This window comes from Octopus bimaculoides, chromosome 2, assembly GCF_001194135.2.
Source record: "Octopus bimaculoides isolate UCB-OBI-ISO-001 chromosome 2, ASM119413v2, whole genome shotgun sequence".
In the NCBI taxonomy this organism is placed as follows: domain Eukaryota; kingdom Metazoa; phylum Mollusca; class Cephalopoda; order Octopoda; family Octopodidae; genus Octopus; species Octopus bimaculoides.
In genome coordinates this window covers 51,408,244-51,435,885 of record NC_068982.1, presented here as the reverse complement: position 1 = coordinate 51,435,885, position 27,642 = coordinate 51,408,244, and the positions used below count along the sequence as shown (strand labels likewise).

Sequence of the window (27,642 nt, the reverse complement as noted above, 5' to 3'; positions counted from 1 at the left end):
AATGCATAAATCGTAATTTTTTAAAAGAGCAATGAATTCTGGGTGATTAGAATATAACGTAGCATGAATTTAGGAAGCTTAGAAAATGAATAAGCATGAATTTAAGACAACAACTGAATTCAATTGAATTTCATGGAGAGAAACAAGAAAGCGCAAGGTATTGAGATGTTTGAGGCCGTAAATAAATAAAAATCTCTATCTTATCTGCATCTTGGGTATTTCGTCGTAGTACGTCAGCGAGATAATTTAGAATGGGTTTCTCATTTATATATAGCCAGAACCTGAAGACCTTAAAGGAAAAACTACGAAGGGGGATGGAGGGGTAGACAGAGGCGGATTTAGTAGATGGAAGCTGAAAGAAATCCATTGTGTGTGTGTGTCTTACTCCTTACCATGACATTATGTGATGTAGATGAGTGTCACCGTCATGCAAGTTGTATCCTTCATTTCCAATTTTCCGTGGAAACATGTTGGGTTATAGGGAAATATTACCTTACTTGGTACCATGTAAGGGTTGCTGACAGGAAGGGCATCTGGCCAAAGAAAATATGCCTTAATAAATTCCATCCATCTCATGTGAACATGGAAAATCATCATTATCATTGTTTAACGTCCGCTTTCCATGGACGATTTGACTGAGGACTGGTGGACCAGGTGGCTACACCAGGAAAAGTGGACATTAAAACAATGATCACACATACACACACACAGCGAGCGAGAGAGAGAGAGAGAGGATTTCCTGTAAAATATCAATACTGGAAATTCACACTTCAATATATGTTTGTTATACAATATATGTTTGTTATACCTTGAATTTTATATTAGTTTCTATGTTATCAATGTCATTTAATATGTTCACAAATTCTTATAAATATCTCTTAAAGAGGACAGATGAATACTTAATCTCTTCAATAACTACTTCAACCTAGAAGTGCCTTTTCTACATACAATCTATATACATAGCAACTAAATTAACTTGAATAAGTATTTATCATGGGAGGAAAAAATTTGTTGAATTCATTTTACACAATACTTCTACTACTACAAGATATACAGAATTTTAAAGACCATCACAATAATCTATCAGTCTTTTGGGAGACATGACAGAACTCAATCTCTAGTAATTCATATCACAGATTCTTCTGTATATGTCATCTGTGTTTATATCTACATTTTACTTTTTAGCCAGCACAGTCTCTAGAAAGCCCACCCACAGTGTAGCAACAGTATAATTGCCATTCATGATTTATATTCTCTGTGTCCTTAGCTATATGTTTAATCTCTCCCTATTCATGTTGTAATAAAATTGAAGGATGCTGTGTAACAGCAGGTTCTTTGAGAATATGTCAACCATTTACTTTTATATAAACTGATCTCCCAGCATTTTATGTTGTGCAGTTAAATTTTTATCCCTATTGGCTAGTTAAATAATAACCTCTATAATTGGTACATGAGTTTGGGAAATAAGGGCATCAGATTGGTCATGAAAGTGATTGAAAGAGATGCAGTAGTTCAGTGGGGATAAAATGAATTTTGAATTTTTACCAGGATGTTGAACCATAAAGGAAATATTCTAAATGAATCAACTGCAAGAGAAACTCTTCACTAAGTGCAAAAAACCCCTCCTTCATATTTGTTGATCTGGAGAAGGCTTTTCATAGTTGCCTATGCTCTGTAGTAAGGCTAATAACAAAAATTTAAATAAAGTCATGGCTGAGTGATAAGAAGCTTGCTTTCCAACCACATGGTTCTGGGTTCAGTTCCACTGCGTGGCACCTTGGGCAAGTGTCTTCTACTATATCCTCAGGCTAACCAAAGCCTTGTGAGTGGATTCGGTGGACAGAAACTGAAAGAAGCCCGTCAGTGGTTTAGGTCTTATTTCTAGCAATGTAAGTGTTTCCTAACGCCTTAGTCACATTTAATGACAATTATAATTCTCCTTTTTGATGAAACATTGCAAACTGCTGTATGTATTAATTATATATATATATATATATATATATAATTCAAAATAAGCAACACGGATTTCAAAGATGATTGCAGTACGCACGTTTCATGCTACCCCATTAATTTAAGTAATGCGAGCATTACATTAAATGCAATATGAAGAGCAATCTTCAGCTGCACGAAAATGCAGAAAATAACAGTAGAATAGACATATTATAATTGTGGCAACATTTCAAATCCAAGTGGGAGAAAGAATACATAAAAATCCAAGTGGGAGGAAGAATACATGAATCCATCTTGACATAGCCGAGTCTATCAGGCTAGTAATTGATTCTAGACAAAAGTTCTAAAGCTTTACATTTGGCAAAGTAATTTAGCTAACATGTTCAGAGGAGGCATCTGTGCTAATATGGATATGTAATGTGAGTGGGTGTCTTTTGCTTGATGGTAAAGTGCTATATGCTAATTGAGTGGTACTTGTTGCATAGGAAGACGAAACAAGTTGCATGAAGTAAGGAAATTGGATCTGAAGATGTTGAATTTCAACAGATAAGATGATATAAGCTCAGGTTAAGTGTCATATGGCAGATCTGTCTGATTCCTCAAACTTAATTTTTTTTTTTGTCCTTGTTATTGGCTGTCAAGGAAAAAAGGAAAGAAGAGATCTAGCCCAAGTGTTTCAACAGAGTATACTTTATTAAAGATACCATAGACCATGGAAAAATGGATGTTAAAATTATAATGATGAAAAAAATAATTGTTCAAATATAGAAGGAAAATGGCAGGCTGATATTGACATGTCAATATTTTGCAGATCATAACATGCTTAATTTAGGCATATACACTTTTTAAAGTAACTTTAGATACAAGTAAAGTAAATAACTCACTACTATATTTAATTCTCTGCATTTTAAATATGTCACCAATTGAAGACATTAAATTTGCTTTCTTAATGAGCTTCTTTTCTAATTGGATATTTTCCACTTTTTAATATGTATATTGGGCTTACAAGGTGGTGAGCTGGCAGAATTGCTAGCATGGTGAACTAAGTGCTTTGTGGCATTTTGCCTGTCTTTTTGTTCTGAGCTCAAATTCCTCCAAGGTCAACTTTGTTTCTCTTTCTTTTGGTATTGATAAAATAAGTACCAGTAGAATACTGGATCAATGTAATCAGCTATCCTGCCCCAACTCTCCCAATTTCAGGCCTTGTATTTATAGTAAAAAGGAATGTGTATAGCAAGCGTATTAGAACAGACTTTATTTATAACATTTCATCTTAACTCAATATGTACTGCTTCATGAAAGAAACTCAAAACATTTAAATTATTATTGCTATTAGCAACATTTTGTCTGATTTTCGTTCCAAGTTGAGATTCTGTTGAGGTCAACTTTCCCTTTCATCCTTTTGGGTCAATAAAATAGTTCCAGTCAAGCATAGGGAACAACATAATCAACTAGACTCTGACACCATAATCCCAAGCCTTGGGCCTATAATAGAAAGAATTATTATTATTATTATTATTATTTTATTAAAAAGTATTGACGTCACTCTTCACATAGGTAAACAGTCAAGACAAAGAGCATGATTCGATTGTAAGGTACTTTATTAGTTGAACGATATTTCAATGTACTGTTGAAATAACGTGCAACTAATAAAATATCTTACAATCGAATCGTGCTCTTCATCTTGAGTATTATTATTATTATTATTATTATTATTATTATTATTATTTTCATTTTTAATTGAGGTGAAAATTCTGCTTCCAATGGAGACTGAAACTTCTTCATTTGAAAGTTATGTCATTCTCTTAAGAATATACAGCATTATTGACTAAGTTTTATTCAGAGTTTGTCTTTAGAACTGAACGTTCAGTAATATCACTTAAAGAGATGTACATAATTCATGCTCAGAATCTTAATTTCATACCTATTCAATTAAAAATAAAATGGATGTAAAGTAAATATATAAAGTTTATGAGTAGATTTATATAAGAAATGTATATTTTTAAAAATCAAATAAAAGAACATTTTCTATCAATGGTCACTGGCTGGTAGTTTAACCATTTAAAGTTGTCATTTAAAATAGTTAAAATTATTTACTTGAGAAGAAATACTGAATATTAACTGATGTCTTTTACATCTACAGGTAAGACATGGATAAATTGTATTGATTTCTTTGTAGACTTCTTTGCTTTGAAATATAATAGTAAAAAAAAAAATCTTCAATTTTATTTTATTTACAATATTAATATTTCTGTTTCTTGTTTTTTTTCCCCCAGATAAAACTGCTCACCGCCTTACTTTGTTTTATTTATGCAATGATGTGGTGCAGAACTGTAAGAAAAAGCAAGCAAAAATCTATATGGACACTTTCAAAAATGTATTGAAGGATGCTGCATATTTTGTTAGGTAAATGTTTTTTTTTATATTCAATTGATGAATTTATGATTGATTGGTTGTAATTTGCTGCAAATGTGTAAATGGCAGCATGGTTATAAAGTTTTTGTTAAAACAATTGTTTTGGAACTGTGCTGTCTTCCCAGGGCCAGATTAAGACCTATTGAGGCCCTAAGCACTTAAAAGATTTTGGTGCCTCCATAAAAAATTATGTAATTCAAAATATAGACAATAACAAACCATAAGATAATTTTTTTATTTTTCAAAACAAAACAAAACAGTAAGAGGGGAAAATAATGTTTTTTTTTGTATACTTCCACTTTATTTATATTTGAAAAGTTTCCTCCTACTTTTATGAATTGCAAATTCTTTGATCAGATCCTTCAAATTAATCTTAGGTAATACATGTGGGTCTATACTTAGAGATAAAGGCATAAACCATTTACCATTTCTGTGGTGCCTCTTCTTTCCCTTGATGCCCTAAGCATGTGCTTATTTTGCTTAATGGTTAATCCTATCACCAACTACTCACTTATGAAGTAGGATTGTTGTATGTTCAGCTGTCTGTAGTCCAGCATAACTGTAGTAAAATGTGAACTCATAACTAGTTAGCAATTCATAACTATAGTGCTTCATGTACCTGCATAAACTTTGTTATTGGCTTAAATTGGGGCTGAGCATGAAATGCAAGGGACGAAACTACATGGGTTTTGATCTCTAATTTGAATGGATGAATAAGACATCGAAATGTAGTTCTAATTACTACCTAACTTTGATATATTATGATTAAACTGGAGCTTAAAGTATTAAATGAAATGTAAAGTATTACATAACATCTAGAATAAATAAATGTATTTTGCTTGATGCTTAATATGAACTGAATATTTGAAGTTGGAGAATTAGAGATATCAAGTATTCTGTACAACAGTGGTTCTCAACTGAGGTCCATATAAGATTTTTGGGAATCCATGCAGCAAGATAGTAAATTGGGTATCCACAATAGCATTTTAAGGGCCCCTGAAAAAATTTTGCTTTAGACATACATATTGCTTTGTAATGCAAGAAACATTTAGATTTCTTTCTCTAACATTTTACATAGTTCAATCTACACAAGGGAAATAGTGAAAACCAAAATAGGTATTTTGAAAGAAGTTTCTATAAAACTAGATTTTGAACATCAATTGGCTATAGGGAGGGGTCCACAAGAATAAAATATTAATCAAAGGGGTCCAAAGATAAAAATGGTTGAGAACTCCTGCTGTACAAGATAGGTTAATCTGAATGTATGATGATAGATAGAGGAGATAAAGGAAAGTAGATAAAGGAGTTTTGTTTAAAATAGTTGCTGACCAGAGATGATACTGACAAAGATTTTTTAAATGTTAACTAAAAAGATTACAAAGGTAGAAAATCTGACCCATGTTTGTCTGGTTAGAAATAGACAGATAGAACAAAGATAAGAAATCAGTCAGAATGCTTTGGGACTTTAATTCTATAAGAGTTTATTCACTTAGCCCTTGCCTTTTTAATAAATTATTTATCAGAGTTGAACATATTGCTGTGGGTGGAGTCAGTCTCCATGAAACATTTGTTGGTTTGATAATGCTGTGAAACTACACTTCTTGGCAAATTCTTCTGGTTATGTGAACAAATGTCATCACCCAACAGTGGTAACATTGTAGAACTGGAGATAATCTCAGTCACAGACAAGGATATTGCTTTAAGACATGGAAACCTGTTTTACTATTGGCTAAACAGATAAAAACGATGAGGGTAATGCAAATGTTCTAGAATCCGGAAACAGAACAAAAAATGGAAGAAGAGCCTTGTTGATTTGGTGACATGATTTATTCCTATGTAAGACTATCTTCAAATAACATCAAATCATACAGAATGATATGCTTTTGCTTTCATCTTTCTGATATTCACCTTCCTATGTTTTGCTTCCATACACTCTCTTCACATTTTCACCTTTCCTTTCAATCCATCCAACATCAATCCAAACTGCTTTTCATCAGTATTCATTTTTTTTAACTACCAGTTTCAAGTTCAACCATAACGTCCTCTGTTTATATTCAACTTCTCTCTTAGACCTTTGCTCATTATCTTTCAGTTTCCAAATCTTTAGCCTTGGTTGATATTTCATTTGCTGAATTCTCTTATCTATCACTATCAAGCCACTGACAAAGTAAATGGTGTTGGGTAACATGCAGCATTACTTTTGTATTCTGAAGATTCCTCCTGTTACCTTCCTACCATCACCATACAAACTCATACTTCTGTCCTTGCCTTCTCCTTATTACTCTTACATCACTTCTCTTCTTCCTCATTTCCTGTACCTAACATATGAGTACTCTTCCTCTAATTAGTACCTGATGAGATTATGAACTGCAATGTCTTATTAGGATTTTATTGTACATTTGCATATGATAATGAATTTGGTTGATATTTGAAGAAGTCTCTTAAAATTAAGTCTAATCAAGACCCTACCTCTATATGGCTAAATGATGCAAGTATTGGACATATAACTTACAGAATAAGCATAATGATATCCGAGTTATAGTCAATTACAACAATTGTTAATTAGTTCTTAGAACACGAGTTTTAAAAATATGAGAAGAATGATTCTTTTAACAAATGAAAAAAACATAGATTATTCACTAGGATTCACACAATCTTCTGTTTGTTCTGTTTTAGAGTTTAATTTATTCTTTTCTTTATAAAACAATTTGATGTATTAAAATAGCAGAAACATTTTGAGTGCAAATTCTGCTAAAACCTGCTGTTGTAGATTTTAGCAGTATTGCATATTTGCATATCTTAAACTTACACATCTCTTTTCTGCTTATGCTTGTATTTTTTTTTTTTTTTTTTTTTTTTCCTTTTTCTCTCTCTATCACATCTGACATTTTTGTTGGTTATCTATTTATTAAAAATAAGCATTTTAAAATAATTATGCTGTTATTGTGTTTTGTACTAAAATTTTAAAAAGTGTTGAATTATTTTTTATATAATTAATTTCTTTAAATACATGTATATTTAAAACATTTCTGAACTAAACAATTGTTTTCTTATTTTCTTTCCTAATGTTAACATTATTTTATTTATTCGTTGCAATATTTTAAGATTGCTAAGCATTTTAAGTTTTCTCTAAATAAAATGCTGTTTTACTGAGTTAGCCGAGTTAAACATATTGGTTCAATACCAGTGTATTCTATAATATCAATAAATTTCATTTGTAGTTCTAATAACAGATTTTTTGAAGCATTTATCACCACTTAAAAATATTATTCCTCCCATTCTTTTTCTTTATTTTTATTTTATTATTAAAATTTTTTATTTTGTTCATGTATTTGTTTTGCTGTACAAAATAATGAGTCTGTGAAATCTTACTTGCTAGCACAATGCACAAGACATCTCTTCAACTGTAAAATTTCATGTCTCACTGTGTTGACAATTTAGATTAATCACGACAGGGTTTTATTGCATTTTATCTAATGAAGCATGCTGCATTTTGTTTTCTTATAGATGGTTATTATTGTTGCATTTAGCTTAAAGCCAGCCCTGACCAAGCATTGCTGACATGACTATCTCAACCATTCCATTGTTTTGTGTGTTAGGAACTATAACATGTTGGGTTTTTGTTTTTTGTTTTGTTTTCTTTTTTTGAAGATGGTAAATTTTTCTTTGAGTAAGATATGGTTGCTATTTCTAGCAGGTCAAATGACCATATAATGTCTCCCTCGTTGTGTGTGTGTGTGTGTATGTATTTATATATATGTATATATATATATATATATATATATATATATATATATATATATATATATATATAGTGTTCTGAGATAATTCAGTTCTGTCATCATTGTTAGATTAATATCTTGTACTCGTCTGATGGCATGGCTTTGCAAAACAACATGCATTTCCTCTGCTCAGTTTTAACACTTTCTTTTACTTCTGGCTTTTGACATTACTTCCAAACTTTGTGACCCAAAGCAGAATTTTATGTTGATTTTAATATGGATATCTATTTAAGCATTACTGCTTTGATATTCATGAAATTGTTTATAATTAGACAATCTGAATTGTTGCTATTTCTCTGATGCAGTCACTATTGTATTATTGTTTAGATGAAGCAATGCTATATAAACATTCCTTTCAGAAGTGTACACTTTCATAATATTGTTGGTCTGTTTGTGAAATAGAGGTCATTAACTAGTTTCTTGCTCATATTTTTGTGTGCTTAAAACCAACTTCTGAATTGTGTAACTATTGGGCCAATTTCAATCAAAGAGGTGTGTTTCAAGGTTGGGTATTGAAAACTTTAAGTTTTCATTAGCTTGCCTTGATATATGTTAAATACCTCAAGCTGGTTGGTATCACATTACTCACTCACAACCAGTAAGATTGTGCAAGGTTTTATTATCCTCATAGATCACAAGATAATATCGCTATCAAATGTTACAAATAAAGAAGTAATGTATTAGAGATATGTTCTTAAATTAATTGTTTTGTCACAGGATAGTGAATTTAGTCAAGTACATTTTGGGCTTGCACTAGGACGTAGAGCTATAGATGCAGTAATTCTGGTGATATAACTGCAAGAAGAATCTGTGGTAGAGTTCTAATGAAAATAAGATAGGAAAAAAAATAGTAATGATCAGGAATGCCTTTAAACTCTAAACTTTTTCTCTTTTTAAGAAACGTCTAACTTTATAAAATGTTGAATTTAGCTGAATTCATTTGTCTCAAGTTATGCTGTGCTGATAATTCCAAAGAAGGATGAAATAGTGCTATATATGACTACTAATGATTAAAAACTTTATGAACTTCATATTGTGCAGGAAAAAAAAATGTATATAGTCTGTAAACCTTCTTTACTCCCTGATGTATATTCAAAACTTTCAGATCTTAACTTAATCTAGAAGGGATTGTCTCACTATGATAGCTGTCCACCAGGGGAAGACCATGTGTTCTTATGTCTATTTGTTGACTTAAGTATTGAACAATGAGAATGCATGCATGGTATGAAGAAATGACTTGAAAGAACTTCCAGGCCTTGAAGGTATCAAATGTAGGAATAAGGTTACTAATGTAGGCAGTAAGGATTTACTCTATCAAGTTTTTGTCTCCAGCCCATATTTGTTTATTTTAGTTCTTGAGAAAGTCACAAAGGAATTGAAACTAAGAATTAATTTTGATATGGCTTAAACTAAAGTATCTGTTAGTACCAGGAGGGGGTTCAGATGTGACTGGAAAGTGGAGCAGTGCCAAAGAAACGGTCTAGTATGATATGCCAAGATGAAATAGATTGGAACCTAGAACTGTCATGAGATCTCAGTCAGTCAACTATACTAAATGTACAAGCGTCGTCTTTAATTGAAGATGGTTAGCTTTTCAGATAACTTGCTGAAAGTATCCTGTGATTTCTGAGAGATAATATAATTAGCTCTAAATGTGGTTGTAAATCATCATATGAGGGCAAGAAATAGAGAAAATTGAAGAGAATTAGGAAGCTGGGACAAAAGATATGAGTGATTGTTAGTTAAATACTCAAGATTTATGAGTTAATTTTGGAAGGCACTGGTAGTAGAATTGGAATAAGTAAAACTGGAAGCACAACTAGTAAGCACTTATTTGGAAACATTGGGTGTCACAGATGAGATGGTGTGGCAGCACCATGACACTATTGTAAAGCTTCTTTTCCGTGTCTGTTGATGAGCATAACTGCATATTTCCTTTCATACCATGTTGCATAATTTCCTTTGCACAACTTGGCATTCTCAGAAAGTCTAATATGCTTTTATCTAATGTCTCCCTCTGATGATTTCTACTATAAATTCTGTATGCATATATTATATTGTATATTCATGTCAATGAATCTCATTTAAATCAGTGCCTGAATCACTTCTGTAATGAGATGAACACTGTCTCTATAAAGGTTTGTGGTTCTGCAACCTTGCATTTCTTTATCACAAGTTTAAAAGGCACAGGTAAAACTTAACACCTAGACTTCAAATGTTTTTCTTCTTTTATTTTTTATTTGTTTCAGTCATTTGACTGTGGCCATGCTGGAGCACCGTCTTGAAGTGTTTTTGACAAACAATTAGACCCCCAGGACTTATTTTTACTAATACTTATTCTTAGTGGTGGGTATGAATAAACACAAACACAAAGACAACACACACGTATAATGGGCTTCCACACAGTTTCCATCTACCAAATTCACTCACAGAGTATTGATTGTCCCAGGGCTTGGGACTGAACTTGAAACCACATGGTTGCAAATCAAGCTTCTTAACCATACAAATGTGTCTGTGACATGAGAACTTTCTAGAAATGAAATCTTTCTTATAATCCTTTTTTAAATATCAAGTTAGCTTCTCTATAATCTTTGTTTTAAAATGATGTCAAAATGATCCTTAATATATTTAAGAAAATTATATTAACATGTAATTAAGAATGATTATGATCATTAATACAAAAGTTAACTGAATACTATTTGCAATAGTCTGAGTAAAACAGACATGTAAAATTTTTGGACAAGTAAATGTTTCTCAAGTCTTGCATAAGAAAAAAGAAAAACTGGAGATTGTGGCGGAGAAAGAAAATCCTAACCAGGCATGACTGTGGTAAGAAGTTTGCTTTCCAACCACATAGTTCTGAGTGTAGTCCCATTACTTGGCACCTTGGCAAGTGTCTTCTATAAGTTCAAGGCTGAATAAAGCCTTGTGGGTGGATTTGGTAGCTGGAAACTGAAAGAAGCCCATCATATTTGTATGTATTTATGTATGCCTGGTATATTTATATCTAAGTACATGTGTGTCTTTGTTTGTCCCCCACCACAGTTTGACAACTGGTGTTATCATTCCATGAATTAGAAGTTTGGCAAAGGAGGCCAACAAAATAAGTACCATGTTTGAAAGAGAGAGAAAAAAAAGGACTGGGGTTATTCCTTCAAATTAAAAGCATTCAAAGGTGGTGCTACAGTATGACTGCAGTCCAATGCCTGAAACAAGCAAAATTAAAAGATAAAAGAAATCAATTCAAATTTCTGTATTAGAATATTTTTAATGAAGTCCATTGTATATATTTAAATCAATTGTGAAGATAATTGGAATTCTAGAGGTTTTTGTAAAAAAAAAATTTCATTATTTGATCGAATTACCAGAAAGCTTCTTGCCTAAAAATAGAATGTAAAGTTTTGATTTATATATCGATCACTTCAAAAATAAAGTAGTTTTACATGAAAGAACCAGTGACAGTCTTAGGTTTGTATCAAGAGTTAAATAGTTGTAAGTGTTGCTGAGGTACTTTGAAGATCTGTGGACTGAATGTAATAGAATAAAAAGAAAAAAACAAACTACTAAGATGCGAAAACTTAGTGAGGGGAAATACTCAAATTATCCTAAACTTTTTGTGAAGAGGATAATAAGAGGTTAGGGGAAACAGATGTAGTATTCTGCTTGTTTGACTGGCTTGAACCAGCATGAAAATATGGCTATAAAGTCATGCTTGGGGAGAAGAGAGGTAAACAGGTGGCTTTGATGGTGAAAGTGATAGCTGTACTGGATGTAGACTGGCATTTCTTCTTGTACCATTGTTTTTATTTTATTCAATACCATATCTCTGACATACATTATAGTGAATAAATTTGCTTCAACAGATACCCCAAGAACAATTTAACTTGGTAACGTGTATGTGTGTTTCTTCTGAATAATCTTTCTAATCTTGTTAATTCTTTCAAGCTGTAACAAAGGGACAGACACAGCAGGGAAAGAGTTAGCATTTTATCAGTGATTATTTTGAAACCAGTATGAGGTTTTTATTTTTTATTTTATTTAGCAAAACATGAAAGACTTCAGAATGGAAAGAGAATAAATGGAGTTTGTTATTTTATAAACATAGACAATATATTGTATGTCTTTTCTTTGATTGTCACTTATTCAAGAATCTTATTTAAGGCAGTTTCTTAATTTTGTTTTTCAGTTTATCAACACTTCATAATAGTTTTCAGCTATTGAAAACTTAACTATTGTAATTTGATAATTGTCTATCACATAAGTTAGGTCAAGAACAATCTTTTAACATTGTTTTCCTTTGTGACATTTCTCCTTATTTTCATAGTTCTTTTCCTCTTGGAATATTCTTAATGCAAGAGTCTTGTCTGGGTGGTCAAGCTTGCTTGGATTTGCCCAAATTCAATCACCTCATTCACCATGATCCCACACAATACTCTGGAAGTCATTAGGGCAGCACCCAATGTCCATTCAGAGCTGCCAATGAAGGATTTTGCTAGATAGAAAGCCCTTGTATATCCATGTTTGTGTGTCCATAGAAATGTATAACTAATGAGTTCTTGCTCAACACATCAGCAGTGTCCTGAAAATGCATGCATCTCTCTCTAATGACATCAATGATTGTAAGAAGACTATTATACAGTCTTTGTTTGGTGAGATGCTTTTCTACAAGATATTCAAAACAACCTATAATGTGTGAATGTAAGTTCTATCTAGTCTTACCTCAGTGTCCAGTGAGTATTGAACCAGTTCAGCTGCATTGATTCCATAGTGGCATGGAAGAAATTTCTCTTAATGTCACTGATGGCTTCCAGGTGACGCTGAAGCTATTAAGAACAACCCATGCTTTCATGAGATGAATTTTTATGTAATCTTTGGATGCATTACTACTTGCTAAATATATGAAAGACTCTGCAGAGTGACTCTGCTCGACTGTAACAGATGTATTCACTGTTTGAGGCATCAACATAACAGACCAATATATTCCAAAATCTCCTTTAACAGTTTTGTATAAATCTCTTTTCCCCTTCTCCAACATATTCTAGTATGGAAAATTAATGTTATTAATTATTAAGATTGAATAAATTCAATTTGTTCTTGAAATAATCTCAAGTGAAATCAAAGTTTTGCAAATAATTTTGTTTTACCCAACCAGTAAAGATTAAATGCAAACTTCTAACATAAAGCGCTGTTAGATCATTATCAAGAATTTCATTCAGTTTTTTAAATTTGTCATATCTGAGATCATTATATTCCTTTCTCATTTACCATTCTCATTATTCTCTCTTCACAAACTTTAATGCTTTCTTACCTTGTCTAAATTGATATATTAGCTAATAGAGTAATCGGGTATTTGCATGACTTCTATTTATTTATTTTCAAATGGTGCAGCAGAATTCATATTTGTCAATGGCCCTTCTTCAGCTAATGAAGGCAATGTTGTTAATTTCAGCTTGAAATTCTCTTGGACAATGTTTATATTTATAAAAAAGAAAATGATGTTCCAAACAGGGTTGATGTTAAAGGGAAAAGTACTGGGACAAAGTTTAGTGCGGGACTCGGAGACTGAGACTCAGGGATATTAAGAGAGGAGGAAAGATAATGCCTTTTGTGGGTTTGAGTGGAGGTAGCATACAGCTTATTAGTTTAGAGAAGAACAAACAGAAATAACTGGAAAAAAAACAGCATGTAAATGGACTAGTAGCTGCAGCCTGTTGGTGAGTGTAAATTTATCAATCAACCAGATGATATAGTAGAAGGATTTGTCACAGAAATGTGTATGAAACAGCAGTATTGTTTTGGATAGAAAAGCAGTATGCTGTGGGTTGCATCTGTGCTTTGTAGACAGTCAGAAACAGAAAAGAACGGTTGCTGTGACACTTGAGCTTATCCTAACAGCTGGTTTCATTTTTATTGGACACTCAATTGTGTGTGTGTGTGTGTGTGTGTGTGTGTGTGTGTACAACATTCTATGCTCTGACTGCGACACCTCAATCTCACAACAGCAGTAAAGGAAAGCAAAAGAGAAATCCTAATATAGTAAAGATTAGTTAGACCAGTGGTTCTCAACTAGGATCCATTTGACCCTTGGGTTTCCATATAAGATTTTGTTAAAGTTTATGTGCAATAAATTGTACAATACACAAAAGTATTTTAACAACTTTTTTAATACAATTCCTAATAATATTTAATCACACGAATACAAAAGAGCTTTTTTTAAAAATGGCTATAAAGGTCCAGTATAGTAAAATAGAAATCAAAGGGGTCCATAGTCTATTTATTAAATTTTTATTTTTTAGTTATTTTTAGTACTCTTAATTATGTATTCCACTAAGTTCCCAAGGCAGGTTCTAAATTCAATCTTCAGAAAATGATATTTTGTATCCCAGTGTGTTCTTCTATGGCAAACCATCTAATTTCACTGGTAACTTCAGTTCAGTGGTTGATAACTATTGAAAAACATATAGATCTGCTTCATAAGATTTTCACTTTTGGCTAAATTACAAAATTTCTGTCAGCCTTTGTATTTGGATTTGTAAATAATCAATCCATTTCCTTACATAAATATTTCACTTCATGTTGGTACTAAATATCTTCTCTGAAGTTACAAAGTTAAAGGCTTTTTCAATTTTTTAAATTTTTTTTTTTTTTGATGTTTATAAGAATTTATAAATTTTTGAGAGAGCACGGAATGAATAATACTCTTTTTTGGAATTGGTCTCTAAGTACTTACAAAGCTATAAATAACAGCATGTAAATATTGGGTTGAAAATTCCTTTTGGATAGAAAAAATTGAAGGTTACCCATGGGACCTACATCTCCAGTTGATGTGACAAGCATTCTACCATTGAACCAAAGCAATCCTTCGAATTTCTCTTTCCATCTTAGAAACTTTATTCTTACCAACGTGAATTGTATTTGGTTGAAGTCAAAAGAATGTGAAATAATTCTTTTTTGGAATTAGTTCTTGAAGTACATATAAAGCTATGAATAATATCTGAAAGGGTTTTTCAACCCAATATTTATGTGCTGTTATTTGTAGCTTTATATGTACTTCAAGAACCAATTCCAAAAAAGAATCATCCCATTTTCTCTCAAGGGTTTCTAAGTTCTTTTGATGTCAATAAAAAGATATTTAGGGAAAACCTTTAACTTTTTAACTCGAGAAGATATTTAGTACTACTAATAAGTGAAATATTTATATAAGGAAATGAATCATTTATTTACAAAGATTGACAGAGATTTTATGTTATTAAGCTTTGTCACCTTAGCAACTAGATTGAGAGGAGAAGGAAAGATTAATTCTATTAAAAATTATTAAAAAATTTCTAACTATTAATCAGAGACAACTAGAATGGACTGGTCAAAACCAACTCTTGGACATAAAAGATGTGATTAATTATTTGGATTTTCAAAATAATTTCCACAAATGCTTCTGTCAAGTTAATTAATTGTAATTATTTTCATTATTTTTTAATGTATAATTTGTGATTACATTTTTTCTTTTTTTCTTTTTGTTTCTAGAGACACAACCATAAAATCAAATGTGAGTCGGATATTTAGTATATGGGAAGAACGCAATGTTTATGATTCCAGCTTTACATCTGAACTAAAAGATATATTAGGTAAGTTAGATACTTTTATTTGATAGAAAAGAAAATTTGTCAACAAATACGGTACAATTTTGTGGCTTGTTTCACCATTATTTTCATGCTTATTTTTTCCAAATTGGCTTGGGAATAAATCATATTAGTTAATGTCAGATACATGTTGTCTAGATTGTCGAATTGGTCAAAATGTTACAGGCATTATTTTCCACATATGGCATATCAGTGGAATAAAATTTAGTTCTGTTGTTTTTAGGATTTATTAACCTAAGATCATCGTTGTTTTTGTCTTCTTCTTTTAATGCATTTTAGTCTGAAGCATATGTAGTTAGTAAAGTGTTTATCTCTGTTCACATTCATTCTTTTCATAGTAAGTCTCATATTTCCAACAGTCATCTCAAGTGTTTGTTCAAAAGCAAGAGCTTGCACTATTTAACTATCTACCATTGTGTTCATTGCCTATGAGGCAGTATTGAATGACATTGTCAGGACAATGGATACATCTGCTGTAAACAAATGTTTACTATTGATAATAAAAATATGCTTCTGCAATAATATTTATCTAACAATACTTTTTAGTTTAAAATTGTCTATTGAAATATGATCAAGTTTTACTGTCTTTTTTTTTTTCTCCCTTCTCTTTTCATATTTTGTCACATTTAAAACTTGAGAAGTTTTTCATAGATGCAAATGCATTCTGCAGATGATTTGTTCTTTTCTATCTCTTTTTTTTTTTTTTTTTTTTTTTTTTTTTTTTTTTTTTTTTTTTTTTTTGTTAACATTTCTTTATTTCTTTCTGTTTGTAGAGAATGATGCTCATTATCAACATCAGCACCTTTCACAACACCGACGTGGTCACACATCTTTGTCACCCAAGCTGAAATCATTGCAATCAAAATTGCAATCAACTAAAGTGCAATCAACAAAAATGCAACCAACAAAAATGCAACCAACAAAAGTGCACCATTCGAAAATTCAGCAGCAACCAACAACTCAACAATCACAACTAACTCAAGGTTCTTTGCTTTTTCTTAAGTTCCCTATTTTCTTACTTGGAATATAATACTCAGAGGGAGTGACAGTTTTATTTACTATTTTTTATTGCAAGGCATTCACTTTATCCCTTGTTTAAAAGATGTTGGAATACTTTTTGGCCTTCAATAAGACAATTGTTCATACATGTATTCTCTATATAGTTCATCATCACCATTGTTTTAAACTCTCCTCCCCTCCATACTAGGAGGCATATATCTTTGTATTTCAATGTGATATCTCATCTTAGAGGCTACCTATTCTGTCTTGTCTTAAGTGTTCTGTGGCATGTCCTACCACTTTGTAGGCTGTTTCCTTGTAATTTAAAATATTTCCCCACTTGACATCATAAGAATTGATAAACTTCAGGAGAGTGTGAAATAATTCCTTTTTGAGCTAGTGGATCATGAAGCCGATAAAAACTATAGATAATGTTTATAGATGTGAGTTCAAGTCTACAGGCATCTTCAACTTTTTCCTATTCAAAGGGTTTTTCAACCTAATATTCACATGCTAGTATTTATAGCTTTATCTGCTTTGAGTTTCACTGTTCCAGTAAAGAAATATTTCACTTTCTCTCAAAGTTTATAGATTCTGATGATATCAGCAACATTGAATTCTTGCAGTTTCTTAAGTTTCTAAAATGGACAGAGAAATTCAAAGGATTGTTGTAATCCAATGATAGACCACCTGTCATATGTATAAGAGATGTGAGTTTGAGTCTCATGGGCAGCCCTTGTGATCCACCATTCCCAAAGAAAGACTTCTTGTTCAGGATTGAACATCTAGCAGTAAGCTAAATGGTGGATGGCACATATCATGTCAATCAATGGTGCCACATATTCAATTCAAACATACTCCCCCAGTTGTAAATATGTATCACAGACAGTAGAAGTTGTGAAATTAGCAATATTGGAATTGAAGAGTATTTTGTTCTTTTGTGGGGATGAGTTTCACTTCCTTCTTCAGAAAAAGCAACCTGAAACATGTCAGTATCTCTTTGATTAGTTTTAACCTCATTTGTTTTTCATGATGTGTTCCCATGTCATTTGATAGCTTTGATATCCGTTTGATTTTTTTCCTTCTAATTTATAACTTTTGCTTAATTTATTTCAAGGTCATATTTCTTATGTAACAGATCCTACTTAACCTACTCTTCTCCAAATGTGACACATCCTCTAACTATACTTTCAGATTTCACTGTTTAGTGTTTCCTTTACGATAGCTGCTTACACACATGCTCAAGTTCCTAGTTGATTAATAGCTAGAAACTTCCGAGTCCCTAACAACTATGTGTTAGTGTGCACACGGATGTGTTTTTATTTTTCCTCTTACAGCATCATGTAATACTTGTAAATTAGTGTCACTGCCATACAAGCTGTGTCTTTCTTTCCCAGTATCCATGAAGGTTGGGCTATGAAGAAATAGTACTTTCCTTGGAAATAGATGAGGGTTGGCAACATTAAATCTATGATGATGATGATATCAGAGCGAGAGGGGGAGAGAGAGAGAGAGAGATTTGCGTGTAGCAACATGAAATGAACAAAATCATTAGGTCACAGCACAAAAAAAAAGTACTTTGCAGCATTTAGTTCTGTCTGAATTTCACCTGTGAAATTGTAGTCATGACTATTGCCGGTGTTATGTAAATGGCACCCAAGAAATTGTAGTCATGGCTGTTGCTGGTGTCATGTAAATGGCACCTGTGCTGGTGGCATGTAAAAAGCATTTGTTATGTGCCATATCGTAAAGGACATTTTATACCACCACTGCTGCCGCGGCGACACATTTTGTATATGAGTGTATATGTGTCTGGGAGTGTGTGTTTGTGTTCGCGCATTCGTTACGTACCACATAGTAAAGAACATTTTATACCACCACCACCATGACATATTTTGTATATGAGTGTATATGTGCCTGTGAGTGTGTGTGTTTGTGCATTTGTTACGTAAATGTATGTCTGTGTGTGCCTGTCTTAGTATATGTATGTGAGTGCATGTGAGAGTGTGTGTGTCAATGTAATTGTGATTGTCAATTACACTGATGTAAACTGGCTATGTGAAAGAGCTATACTAGGTCAAACTAATGAAATGGTTGATAAACTGAATCATGAACTTCAAAAGTTAAGATACATCAGAAATGACTTTTCCATCAATTCACACAGCAGTCAATCAAAATCAGGCTGTTCAATACCCTGTTGAATTTCTGAACACATTTAAACCTACTTGGTTGCCACCACATAATTTGGTACTAAAGCTGGATGCTCCCATTATGTTGCTTAGTAATCTTGACCCACCTTGCCTGTGTAATGGAACTCACTTAATTGTTACTTCCATGAAGCCCCATGAAGCCCCTACAGCCAACAATCATAACAGGTAGTCACAAAGGAGAAAATGTCTTTATTCCAAAATTTCCTCTCATACCTATGCATGTTCCATTTGAATTTAAGAGGCCTCAGTTTCCAGTCAAACTAAGTTTTGGTATTTCAGTTAACAAATCTCAGGGTCAATCCCTCAAAGTAGTTGGACTTCATCTCTGCTACATACTTCTCCCAAGGCCAACTCTTTGTTGGTTGCTCACAAGTTGGAAGCAACAACAATTTATTCATTGGATACCAATGAATGTTGTTTACCCTGAGGTGTTTCAAGATAGATTTTCAGTTCTAAATTCTATTATCATTACAGTTTGGATATTTTTTAATGAAATACAGATATTTTGAAATAATTATGAGAAAAAAAAAATCTTCATATTTATTGTTTACTAATATGAATAAGAACAGCAGTAACCCAGGCAATGCTGGGTAATTCAGCTAGTATATATATATATATATATATATGTAGTCAAGTTGTCAAATTGAAGACGATAATATCCATAAAGCACACATGGCATGTTACAGAGGTGGTTTGCTGTTTGTTGTCTTTGGAATTTGTCTTTGATTTCTTCTCAGCCAAGACTGTAGACTGATCTGTCTACATTCTTGTTCTCAATCTTAGTTTTCCCCTTATTTCTCTCTAGCAGTATACTTATTGTATTTTTTTTTTTTTGACTGAGATAGTAAGTAATTTATATTAATGCTGGACACATGTCTATGAAAGATTTTAATCTATGATCTGTTAGTAAACTACGCTAAACACTCAGTTACAATATTACTGGCCTTAAAATGTTTTCTTTTGGCTCCTTTAAAAATTAAGATTATTCATAGTTATGGTATCGGACATTGTGTGAGCTTAAGGAGTTTTCCTATGAGATTTTGTTACATGCCTGAAAAAAAAAGTGTTAAAAAAAACGTTTTAAATAGTGAAACTTCAAAAGGGCTGTTATCATAATTTCACAGATAGAATGTATATTCTCAACTTTCTTTATCTGCATATCTTACTATGTTTTACAGAATTTCTGTAGGCTACTGTGGGAAACCTATTAAGAAATGGCTTTTAATAACAGACAACAAACTATTTAATTTGTGTTTGGTTCCTTGCAATTCTTTACTTTTGTAGTTAACTCTTACTATAATTTTATTTTTAAACTACTTAGTCTCTCTTCTGTAAATTCTTACGGTATATATATATATATGGATTTATGTATATATAAGTTCATAGGATATGATATAAGGACTAAAGATTTCAAGTTACAACACAATGTAAGTGGTAAGTGGAAAGTCGGACATTGTAAAGCATTAAATGGACATACTCAAATTACAGACAATGTTCAATGGATCCAAAATTTCATCGACAGGCCGTTTCGGAGATGTGTCAGTTAATATGACATAAATTTCAAATTTTAAAGAAACCAGACACTCCCCTCATCAGGATGCTCCACGACACGAAAGACACCATGACAACAATACATAAAGGGACAACTCACATAATTATGTTCCAGCCAATTTGAAAAATCTTTGACATCATAGTTATTCCCTTTATATAATAGTTATGAATCATCATCATCATCATCATCGTTTAACGTCCGCTTTCCATGCTAGCATGGGTTGGACGATTTGACTGAGGACTGGTGAAACCGGATGGCAACACCAGGCTCCAGTCTGATTTGGCAGAGTTTCTACAGCTGGATGCCCTTCCTAACGCCAACCACTCAGAGAGTGTAGTGGGTGCTTTTACGTGTCACCCGCACGAAAACGGCCACGCTCGAAATGGTGTCTTTTATGTGCCACCCGCACAAGCCAGTCCAGGGGCACTGGCAACGATCTCGCTCGAAAATCCTACAGGAGCCAGTCAGGCGGTACTGGCAACGGCCACGCTCAAAATGGTGCATCTCATGTGCCACCCGCACAAGAACCAGTCCAGGGGCACTGGCAACGATCTTACTTGGCTTGCCGGGTCTTCTCACGCACAGCCCATTTCCAAAGGTCTCGGTCCGTAGTCATCGCCTCGGTGAGGCCCAATGTACGAATATTAACCCTTTTTCTTTATTAGGCACTATGGCCCCTACACAGAGGGGACACTACAAGGACAGACACAACACCACAATGGGGATATAAACATAAAACTACTGATGAATTACGAAATGAAATATAAACAATGAAAGGATGTAATGGCTTATGAACCCCTCAAAGCTTGCAGTTCCATTTTACTGTTCTCATTATACATATCAATTATCAGTCTTTTTTATCTGTTATATATTCCATGAGGTTCTCTTGTTCCATTACATTGGGTAAACTTTCATATTGTATATATGTCCCGGTAGTTTTAATTCTGGTTCTAAATGACTCCATCAGTCTTTCCTTTCTCTCTTCCTCCAATAAAACCGCTCTTTCGTCGGGTTCGAACATCTCATTATTCAGTTTGACTCATATTAAATTTTTCATATTTGCTAGTTTTTTCCTATCTCTACATTCTTACTGTATCTTAACATTGTTCTTCCATTTCGCCCAGGAATTTGTCCTGTTTGTACTTCATATTCCTCTTTCCTCCTCACTCTCTCTTTCCACTCATCAAACTTCTTCTCTCTCGCTCTTTGCTCTTCAGTTTTCTTCCTCGTGCTTGCTGTTCGCTCTGGTTCCTGCGTTCGGATCTCCATACTCTCTTTTTCCATAGTTTCTTGTTTCTTTGTCTCCGCTTTTCTTTTCTTGGGACTCCTTGGCGGAGACTCCACTCTCGTTCTTTTCCTGTCTGTCGCAGTTTCCTCCTCCTTTTCCTTCTCCGCTTCTGCCACCACTGCTTCTACTTCGTACATCTGCCTTCGTTTCTGGGGACACCCTGCTTGCATGTGCCCCCTTTCTCTGCAGTTATAGCATATTGGTGGTCTCCCCTCCACCACGACTCTCAGTCGGGTCTCATCGGGGAGCACCAACACCTCTGCCATCTTATGTAGATCTGGCAGGGTTATGTGTATCAATGCTTCGAGACCATGACCCCACCAGCTGATCTCCTTCAACCTCTCCAACTTTATTATATCTACTTCCTCCTCGCAGTTGTAGATGATGGCTGCCACCAGCCATGCTTCATCAATCTCTGCAGGCACTCTCCCTATCCTAACTCTTACGGCACATTTCCCGCAGTAGGTCGGTAAGAGTGCACACTCTGTTGATCTCAAAGGCCTCGTGGCATGCCTTTTTGCCTCTCCTTCATTAATGAAGCGCACTCATCACCAACCTTCTCTGTAACTTTGCCTGACACTCCCCCCATTTTCTATCATCAACTTGTAATTGCTATTAGTCTCTCCCCCCTTCTGTCACTAGTGTCTCTTTCACTCACTCTCTCTTTGCCTTTTGAGAAAGAGAGAGAGAGACACTCTAGTGCCCTCCTCTTCCACGGAATGGTTTCAGTCAATCTGCTTTCATCCCAATACTTTTGTGTCTTTCTCCTTCTTCCTTTAGTTCATCTTTGACAATTGCCCTGTCTTGATAGATTGCAAATTTAGGAAATGGCATGGTTGCTTAATATTTCATTAACTTTGGTAAAATTTGAACTTGGAATTTAGAGTACTGAAACTAAATGGTTGTGTATATTTAGTTTGGTATTTTGCCATTAAGAATATAGTTTCATTTCATTTGTTGGTTTGTGTTCACCTATATTTATCATTCCAAACATTTCAATTTTCTTCAAATTTTATTCTGTTTTAGTTGATGAAAAGAATAAATCAAATCATCTGCAAATACTTGCTGAATTCAAAGTAAGTATTCTTATGTTTATTCCTGTTAATCCTTTGTAGTACAAATGTCTTGTTTTCAAAAGTTCTGAATTAAAATCTTCCACTAAACCTCAGTCACAATTTATGTTCCTAACACTAGCTTAATGATAACTAAGTTATTTTACTAAATTCTTTGTTCTGTTTAAAATTAATTGAAAGGAACACAGAGCATCTCAATAGAAATATGGTAACAAAAGGGTTAATATCAATAAACCTTAAGTTATACATATGTACTAAATTTCAAGTACTATTAGTACAGGGGAAATAGGTGAAATAAACATCAGAGATGCTTTGCCCGTTGCAAAAACTGCAGGAGCTACTCAGATTTTGCAAGCTCTTCTAAATCCAGTGCAATGCTGGAAACCCTTTGGTATTGTCAGCAGATATCTCGGTTACAAGCGTTTTGCCCCTTGGTTTGTACACTTTGTCTGGAGCTTGCACACTATGACTGGAGCAGAAAGGACTGAGCTAGTCTTCACCTACAGAAGGGTTCCACTCATGGTCTCTTATCAACCATAGCCATCTTGAAGATAATTATGTTTAAAAAAACAATTTTACCACAGTAATATAACATACATATTTGTTGTCCTTAATGTTTGGCACGGGCATTGCTGCATAGTTAAGAAGCTTACTTCTGAATCAGTCTGTGATCAGACTCAAACATCCTATCATATTTACAGTCCATTCACAAAATGTGTGTGAAACTATATACTGTTTCAATGATGAGTACTAAATCTCTATATATTGTGTGATCTTTATGTTAAGTGTCATATAATCATTTATCTGTGTTCTGTCAAGAGCCATGACAAATTCCTTTTTCTCACCATACTGAAAAGTATATTTTCTTTAAAATGTTAAGAACAGAGCTAAAATATATTAAACATTGTATCAAATTGTTTCATGCTCTCCTTTTTCTAGATACATGCGTTTAATATTTTCCATTTAAAATTTGTTTGTACAATCTTGTATATTATTACATTATATATTTTGTTTCATTTTCTTATGACTGTCTGAAACAATAATTTCTTTAACTTCTACTTCAAACAATTTTTGATTTATTTTTAAATTCATTTCACATAGCGACGTTCTTAATGTCCAGTATCTTTCTATTTAATTTTAAATTATTATTAGGGCAGTGAGAGCTGACAGAATTGTTAGTACACTGGATAAAATGTTTAGTGGCATTTCTTCCAGTTGAGTTCAAATTTCACCAAGGTCAACTTTGTCTCTCATCCTTTTGATGTCAATAAAATAAGTACCAGTGTCGCACTGGAGTTGATGTAATCCACTATCCTGCTCCCCTGAATTTTCAGCCTGGGCCTATAGTAGGAAGGATTATTATTATCATTGTTGTACTTTTGTTATTTTGGACTAGTGTACTTGAATAGACTGCATATGCATACTTTTTCTCCATATCTTGGGCCTACCTTTTATTGTCATCCTTCAGAGAAGAACATTGGCCATGGATTATTAAAGCCCCTTTAGCTTGGTATGTTGTAAGTGAAACTGGTTGTGTTGATACATAGCATTAAAAGTTGTGGTTCATGGCATTGCAGAGAATAATATAGCAAGTAATCTATGTGATGGTAGTTTTTGAAGTTAAGAACCTCATATGTTGTTTAAGGTGGTGAAATGCATTTAGTGAGGGTGAAGTAAAGCCAGCAACCCCAAAACGGTGGTGTTCATTAAAATAGTCATGGGAGATGGAAAGAGAGTATGTACAGTTAGACAATGAGCTTGAATCTGATAATTTCAAGTGAATGTGAACTTGTTTCAATCCCTTACATATTTTTGAGCAATTAAGTGCCAATGCACATATGAGAATAATACCTTCATATTTGAGTCTACAATGGTACATGGTACCCAACATATATGTATTCAAACTTGTAGTCAATAATTTGCACTGAGTTGGTGTGGAAGAGAATTCCAATTCTCTTTCATGTAGCAGTTTAAAATATGTAACTATCCAGGCAGATTATTGATGATGGTGAATATGTCTAAAAAAAAATTCTTCAAAATAGATGTTCAAGCTTATTTATTTCCATGAAATAAGGACTGTTTGGCTCATCACTGTACTTGTTACATTCCTTCTGCATTCAAACAGCCATGCCTCTTCCCCTCCTAAATTCTGTAGTTTTGCTTCCCACACTTGGCTTTGTCCTTTTCTAGAACAGCATTTCCTTCCTCTTATATCAATAAACATCAACTGTGGCAACCTCACCCAAATGTTGCACCTTTGTAAATGTAGATTTGTTTTTCTCTTTTATCCCCCCCCCCCTTTTTTTTCCAATGCTTATTAGATTTTATTTGTTGCCAATATATTTTATAAATTTTTTTCATAGACACAAAAAATGCTTGAAAAAGTTGCATCTATGACTAAGTTGGAATCAGAGGGTGAACTAAAATTTGTTCAGTTATCAACTCTACGTTTAGATGTTTCAAATTTGGAAGCTGTCAAACAACTAAAAGGTAAGCATTGTGTTTGTATCTGTAATCCTCTGTTTCTCAGGAAGTTATGAACCCAACCCTTGTAAAAGTAATACTGTTTGAGCTAATAAAACAAAAACAGGACAGTTTTAAGTTCATTTCTTCATCCATCTACAGATGACATCTTGATGACAAAGCATATTTCCTACTATCAGCTACTAAAAGCCTCTTTGTTCGTTGGTTGTTTATAGATGAAATAGATCTTTCTAATGTAACAGGATTATTTCTGAGCTTATCTGATGATAAAATACTTATGTAACTTATTTAAATTATCTGCATAAAATTGTTTTATCATCTCTTTTTCTTAAGCTCTCATCTCTCCCACATTCTTTAACATTGCACCCCCCACCACTACCACCACTACCAATTCATTCCATTAGTCCCTTACTCAATTGTAACCTATGTTATTTTTTTTTCATGTTAATTTTATTTTTTCAAATGTGTAAGACTATTTTGTTCAGTAGCCCATACATTTTTTTTCCTAATCTCATATAAAACATCACTTGGCTTAAATAAACTATGAAGAAAATTTGTTAGAATTATTTTTAGCTGTGTTCGTAAATGATAAAAAAACCATAAATGGAACAATTTTTTCAAATCCAGCAACATTAATAACAAAAATGTTGACATGGTCCAATGGGCTGTGAATGATATCTTTAGTAAATCATTATAGTCTTTAATGTTTGTATTATGTTTTCAATAAGTGTAGAGGTGTTAAATATGTTTAATTATTATTATATTTTCAGAAATTCATAATAAGCATTTTTTTTTTCTTATATTCTTTCCTCTGAAAAAGAATTCTATTCTTTATCTTTTCGCGCATTGTAACATGATATTTTTTTGTTAAAAATATATTGATAAATAAAAGAAAAAGCTGCTTAAAAATGTTTATAATAAAGACTAACATCCCAATCCTACTTCTTTTCACCAGTCTTTGTTTTTATTCTTTTCAAGCCACCCACTATAATTTCCTCTCTTTGTATTCATATTCATGATTATGAACTAACTAGTCAGGCATGTGTCTTCCAACAGTCGGAAGTAGAAGTCTTAGCCAGCATGTGGCAGCCACATGCATATGAAATTCAGTTACTTCAGAAATTAGTATTGGATAAGCAAAATCCAATAGATGTTTTCTTTTCTTTTCTCTTATTTTTTTCTTATATAACTTTCTATCTTCTCAGAAATAAGGTATCTATTGAACTTCATAAATCTAAAGTAATCTTAAAGATGAAGGAAGGTACCAGTTTTAGCATCAATAATACAAATTACATTCCTTAGCTATAAATGTTTAGTCTAAAAGAATGCAGCTATGGCATCAGAAAAAAAAAAGTTCTTTTCTTTTTTTTCTTTCTGTTTAATCCAGATTGAAGGGTGTTAAGTAAATATTAGAAACATTAAACAATGTAGGTATTTATTTAAAGACTATTTTGAATTATTAAAGATATATATATATATACATATCATAAAATTTTGCAAACGAAGGGCGTTTGTGATGTGTGACCATAATAAGCTTCGCAGGAATTTAGAGAGTGAAATAACAAACATGATATAAATATTCACTAGTTTATCATTGTTACAAAATTGCAACTGCTATGTTGTTGCCAAGTAGTATTATTTCTGATGTGTTAAGGTGGTGATCTGGCAGGCTCATTACCATGCCGGACAAGATGCTGTAATCAACTTTGCCTTTCATCCTTTTGGAGTTGACAAAATAAAGTACCAGTCATGTATTAGGGCTGATGTAATTTACTTGACTCTCCCATCAAAATTGCTGGCCTTGTGCCAAAATTAGGAAGCATGTTACTTCTGATGTCCAAACAATAATTGACCATTTCTATCAAAGATGTCTTAGATGGATATATATATATATATGGTTCCGGGTTCAGTCCCACTGCGTGGCATCTTGGGCAAGTGTCTTCAACTATAGCCTCGGGCCGACCAAAGCCTTGTGAGTGGATTTGGTATACGGAAACTGAAAGAAGCCCGTCGTATATATGTATATATATATATATGTGTGTGTTTGTGTTTGTCCCCCTAGCATTGCTTGACAACCGATGCTGGTGTGCTTATGTCCCCGTCACTTAGCAGTTCGGCAAAAGAGACCGATAGAATAAGTACTAGGCTTACAAAGAATAAGTCCCGGGGTCGATTTGCTCGACTAAAGGCGGTGCTCCAGCATGGCCACAGTCAAATGACTGAAACAAGTAAAAGAGAGTAAAAGAGAATAT

At 33.1% G+C, this 27,642-nt stretch overlaps 1 protein-coding gene across 2 annotated transcripts in view; it reads left to right on the top strand.

Moving 5' to 3' along the window:
• Window positions 1-27,642, top strand: part of LOC106873238 (regulation of nuclear pre-mRNA domain-containing protein 2) — a 143,739-nt gene that overhangs the window by 65,860 nt on the left and 50,237 nt on the right. For both annotated transcript variants that reach the window (XM_014920509.2, XM_014920510.2), the window contains exons 2-6: window positions 4,227-4,356; window positions 15,669-15,769; window positions 16,558-16,767; window positions 22,860-22,909; window positions 25,270-25,396. In XM_014920509.2, the coding sequence (XP_014775995.1) occupies window positions 4,227-4,356; window positions 15,669-15,769; window positions 16,558-16,767; window positions 22,860-22,909; window positions 25,270-25,396 (618 nt within the window). The remainder of the gene's footprint in view (window positions 1-4,226; window positions 4,357-15,668; window positions 15,770-16,557; window positions 16,768-22,859; window positions 22,910-25,269; window positions 25,397-27,642) is intronic.